Here is a 5,797-nt window from a genome sequence, read left to right on the forward strand (position 1 = left end):
ATTTTATTTTAATCTTTTAAGAATTGGTTGAAATCGTTTTTGGGTATTGATTATTATATTGTTTGAGTATGCTCATACTTAAGACTGCTCACACTTAAAATATAAAGCCCATCCAGTTTTGTCTTAGACGTGACAGGATAGGCTTGATGCCCTTGTGATTGCCCTCTTATTGACTATAGGTAGATTGTTATTATATTTTAATTTTTTTTTTTTTTCAGTGATGGATACGTCAGAATATTCACTAATTCTATATCCAGACAAGGCTCAGCCACAGAGGTGGAAGTTTATAAGACACAGCTTTCAGGACATATGTCTTGGTGTGTAGGATATACTTTTGATTATTTACATATTTGTTTACTATCTGTAACTATCTAGTCTAATAATAAATATTTTTTAAATTTCCAATAATTATTTAATGATTCTCATAACTTAAAATTTTTATAATGATTATTAAAATATGTAAGGCCTAAAGTTTAAAATTATTATTTATTTTATTTAAAGGAAATAATAAAACCTTTTGTTTTCTTTTTTCCATGATATTTTATACATCAATAAATTATATTTTGAAGTTGAACAGGGGTGGTTCCTTTACTTATGTATTTTACTCCTAAAGGTTCGTTCTTATACATCTAATTTCATGGAACTTGTGTATGAGGACAAGTCACAGTGCTGTTTCCAGTCATTTTTCCTTGCTTGGAACTGTTGTGATACTAAGGTCTCATTTTGCAAGTTTTGCCCTATGGAAATGGGTTACAAGATATAATATCGTGCTATGGGGTGGAGAATAGTGGCTGCAATTTAAAGAGAAGTTCATAAGTTTGCCAAATGTTTGCAATGCAGGGTTAATTTTATCATTTTTAATAGTTATAATATGTCATTCTATATAATGTGCTATATAGTAATATAGTATTATATGTAATTATAATAATATGATATTTTATATAATGTATAACAATATGGCATACTAGGGTTGTTAATGCCTGAAATAGGCTGGAATGGCATACAGTATGATCCTATGAAATTTTTGCTCCAACCATCTGTAAAAATATTTCAAAAGAAATCCATGTCATGTTTTAATTTTTAGAGAAGATTAATAGTGTGGGCAATGCCTCCTCAAAATTTATTTGACCTCCATTATGATATGTTTTATATTTATGTTAGTGTTATTAAAAGATCAGAAAGCAATTTATTGTTTCTTGGTACCCTACTGTGTTGTAACTGACTGCATCTGTATGTGGATGGGCCATTGTATAGCACTTATAGTGACTGTTTGGTAAAATGTCTTGTGACACTACCTGGGTGTGTACTAGGGTTTAGCTTTCATATTTTGTTTACTCCATATTTTTCTGTCAATTTATTTGCTTACAAATCATGATATTTTGACTAGTCAATCATTGTTTCTATGTTACTGATAATGTATGTAAATAGTATATTCCAGTAATTGTACATCTTCTATTTGTTATTTGGACTGTTTGAAAATAAATGAGAGTTTGTCTTATAATTATATTATTTGTTGAAGATACAGTTTTAACTGAGATATATCAACTTTTTTTAGGTCTGAACAAGTTAGTGATGCAGACAAGTGGCTTCATGTTGAGCAAGTTTATGATGAGGGTGAATTTGATGGTGAGCTGAAGTTTGTAACAGTTCTAAATAAAATAAAATGTTTTAAATGGTGTCATTGTGACAGAAAGTGGTCGCCACTTGAAAATGTGAAAAATTCAGAACAGAATTTGCATGTTCCGGATGGTCATTGTGAGGGGGAGGTAATTTAATTTTTATTTTTTTTCTAATTGCTACCTAAGACTAACCCATTGTTTGCTCAAGTTTGTGCAACTTTAAATTAACATTATTAATCAATGTTTAGTTAATCTTTTGTTATACATCCTGTTAGTAATTCCAAGTGGTACTAAGTTAGGCTTCGCTTAACTTCAGTTTCCATGGTATTTGTCAGATTTAACTAGTAAAGGTAAACAAGACTTTCTGGCTTCCTGTGGTAATACAAATTGTAGGAAGAGAGGAAAATACACTGTATTTTACGTAGACACAAACAATTTTTCCGCCCTAGATTTCTCAATGTGCCTGACTGTGGTTACAGATCATTTAGTAGTCAAGAATGATGTTTTGAGTATGATTCTATTTCCTATCACTAGATTGAACAACCAATTACCAATCTGAACAAAACAATTACCATAAATCTGAACTTGTAGGAAGAAGGTACTGAAAATAGTGAAAATTAAAGACCTGAAGATAAATAAACAGGCTCTGATAGAAAGTTCTAAATTAATTTTTACAAGTCACTGGTACATATGTTGTACCAGAGCGAAATAAATAAAATTTTCTTATAGTTTCATTGGGATCTAATAGATAACAGAAAGGCAAAAAAAAATACGTTTACATCTCTCCACCGAGCTAGCAGTTTTAGAAGAGTTTGTACAACTATACCAGTGACCGTCTTTTGTTTATTCATTTTTCTATTTTATATGTTTGTTCATATTTTTTTTTACAGTTTTATTATGATATAGTAATTATGTTCAATTATTTAAAATATAATAATAACAAAATTCGGCAGTTCATTTCTTTTGTTTTCATTTTTATTCACGGTTGGGCTAGCAAAGGTTCCTGTTGAACCCCTACCCACCGTAACAACATCTGAAACTGTAATAGTCTATCTTATTGCAATTACAATATTTAAGATTTTAATCATTAAATCATTTTACTTTATTAAGAAAGCATTCAGGAATATTCTTCTACATTTTTTTTTTCTACTCAGATTTGTCAGCAGGATAATATTGAAGTATCATTTAAGATATTTAAAAGCTTAAATGTTTTATTTATTATTAACAACAATTAATGTGTGAAAAAAACTCATTCAAACAGTTTTGGTACATCATATGTACTAGTGACCCTCTGTGTGTTCATATATTTAATAGTTTTCAAAGTGAGTGCTGGTACATTTGATGTACGTACCAAACAAAAAATTTCTACAAAAAACATTAAACATTTTTAATGAAGAAACAAGAAAAAAAAGAACATTTTTAACATTCCTCAATAATTTAGTGGAGAGATTAAGACTTTAAAAAACAGCAGGAAGAGATGTCATCGTTCTTGAATTCATCAAATATGGTGGAACAGAATTATTGAAAGCATTTGCAGTGCCTTTTTCAGAAGTTACTTACTGAAAAAGTTATCCCTAAGGAATGGGAGTACAACATAATTGTCCCAATTCACAAAAAGGGCAATGCTAACATATGTGAGAACTATAACCTATCTGTCTATCCCAGGTTGTGTACAAGTTCTATACCTCAATATTAGAAAAGAAGCTGAGAGAGCTAGTGGAGAAAGACTTAGAAAACAACAGGCTGCTTTCAGGCCTCAACGCCAGACCCAGTATCATATTTTCTCTCAGAACAATCATTGATAAATCGTGGGAATGAGGAAAGAGTATCTTCTTAGCATTTATTGATCTAAAGGCTGCCTCTGATTCGGTCCCTAGACAAGAACTATGGAATGCTCTTTCTGGATAAAACATCCCACAAGGATTGATATGAGCTATAAAGTCGACCTACCATGATTCCAAGAGAATAGAAATGGACTATATGGGAAGGACTAATGGAAGAGAGTCCGATACCTTTACAATTGAGAAAGAAGTTAAACAAGGAGATATTTTGAGCCCCCTACTGGTCATTATTTATATGGATGAAATCTTGAAAATGTGCAAACAGAGACAGCCCGCATTACTATTGGCAAATGGAACATGAGGACAATACTGGCCCAGGTAATGGTATTTGCAGACATTGTCCTCATAACAGATACTAAAGAGAACCTACAACAAGCTGTAACTGAATGAGAAGCTGAGCTGGAAAGAAAGGGAATGTCTCTATTGTGTATACCATTGAAAAGAGTCAAATGAATGAAGACAGGGATCCAAGAAAATATTTAAAGGCTAGACCAACAGGAAAACACCCAAGAGGGAGACCCAAAATATAATGGAAGGACTACATCTCCAGAGTGGGAGAGAAAAGAAGGAAAAGCTCGGATGCCATGAGGGTTCTGGCTCGGGATCGAGAGGCTTGGTTCACCTAGCCAGAGGCACCTCCACGCTGAAAGGCACTAAGGAGGAAGAGAAAGAAGAACGTTTTCTTGAGCATATTAAAGGAAAAATACAAATGTTAAAAATTTTTAAATTACTAAGTAAATTAACCTTATAGATTTTTTTTACACCAGAAATAAGACTTAAAATTTGCACTAAAGACTAGAAATTTGCGGCTTTTACACCAAACAAATACTAAGGAGATATAGTTATTTCAAATGTTCCGATTGACAACAAGCTTCTTGTTTGTTAGATTATTCCTCAGACCTATCTGGACTTATAGACCGGAGCTATGAAAGACAGCAAAACTTTGCATATTAATCTTTTCCAGTACAAAGTTATGGGAACCTCAGTTAGTACTTTAATTTACATTTCCCACAACTTCCTACATCATGCTCTTCATTTTTCTCATGTCCTTGATCTTATACTAGCATTATATACAGAATTTCTTCCGAACATTTTCAACCATTCAATCTTTTAATTCAATTCTTTACCTATTACTTATAATGAAAATATGTTATTTTTTAGAAGTTACATATCTAATTAACCTGTTAACTGGGGAATTCCCTTTCTAATTATGCAGCATATCATGGGTGCAAACTCTTTCACTAGGATGTGTCAGTATGTCATACTTTGTATCGCACAGTCACTCCCGGAGGAAGTAATTTCATATTTTAATTTTTTTTATTTATGCTTAAAATAACCAAAAAACTATGAAATATATATTTTTCATTTATTTATATATAAAGCACAAAGGAAAATACAAACAAATAGAAAGTAATACAAAAAAAAATGGAAACATCGGAAACTATAAATTTTACAAACAATTATTAATAAAGATTACAAAAAATATATATTTTTTATTCAGATTCACAATAAAAAGTTAACAATTACAAAACCATAAATAAAAGCACAAAAACAAAATAGAAATATTGAGTTTAAAAAATTAAAATATATATTGTAATAATTTTTAAAAATATTTAAAATAAAAGAAAAAGAATCTTAATCGTTTTATAACTTTCTTCAAATATGAAAGATACTTGGTTCAAATTAGGAACTTTACTACTGAATGGGTAATATAATTTTATTATATAAAAGACTCTTAATCTCAGGGCGTATTGTTGCTAGGCAATCAGAATACAGGCATTTACAATAATTACAATTAATCAACTTAATAACTCTTTATACATGAATCTATTTTTATGTATAGCAAAAACTAACCAAGTTCACGATCTTCTTTTCGTTGATTCCTTGGTGTCTTCTTTTTTCTTATTGTTCTTGTCTTAGCGTCCAAAATGGCTTCCTCTTGACAGAAATTGATGAGGACCTCCTTTTCTTGAAGACATTATTTCTGTTCGGCGCCCCAGACACGAGTGACTGTTCCCTCCAAAAACAAAACCTGCCTTGAGGTTACATGTAAACATCGATTGTCCCCCAACAGTTAGGGATTTTTCCAAATGATTTATTTTCAGAATATTATTCATTTGCACTATTCCTTGGTTTCTATTTTTCCTTTAATTTACTGTATTTTCAATTATGATGGGAAGAGTTAAAATAGTTTTTTATGATATTTGAATCTGCTCAACATGACCATGATTCAACATACCACCATCTTGGTTTTTTGTATCACGAAGTTATTATCAACAATGAAACTTGGTTAGCTTGCTTTTTGGATAAACAAAACAAATGAATATTAAAATGATA

General features: G+C 30.9%; 1 protein-coding gene across 1 annotated transcript in view; it reads left to right on the plus strand.

Annotated features, from left to right (window-relative positions):
• Positions 1–218: 218 nt before the first annotated feature.
• The window catches only part of LOC106689895 (phospholipase A-2-activating protein), a gene marked incomplete at its 5' end in the record, with an annotated part of 25,470 nt that continues 19,891 nt past the window's right edge, over positions 219–5,797 (plus strand). The window contains 2 exon segments of the mRNA XM_014435102.1: positions 219–317; positions 1,556–1,766. Coding sequence (XP_014290588.1) covers positions 219–317; positions 1,556–1,766 — 310 coding nt within the window.

This window comes from Halyomorpha halys, unplaced genomic scaffold, assembly GCF_000696795.3.
Source record: "Halyomorpha halys isolate HHAL.00 unplaced genomic scaffold, Hhal_1.1 Scaffold1517.1, whole genome shotgun sequence".
In the NCBI taxonomy this organism is placed as follows: domain Eukaryota; kingdom Metazoa; phylum Arthropoda; class Insecta; order Hemiptera; family Pentatomidae; genus Halyomorpha; species Halyomorpha halys.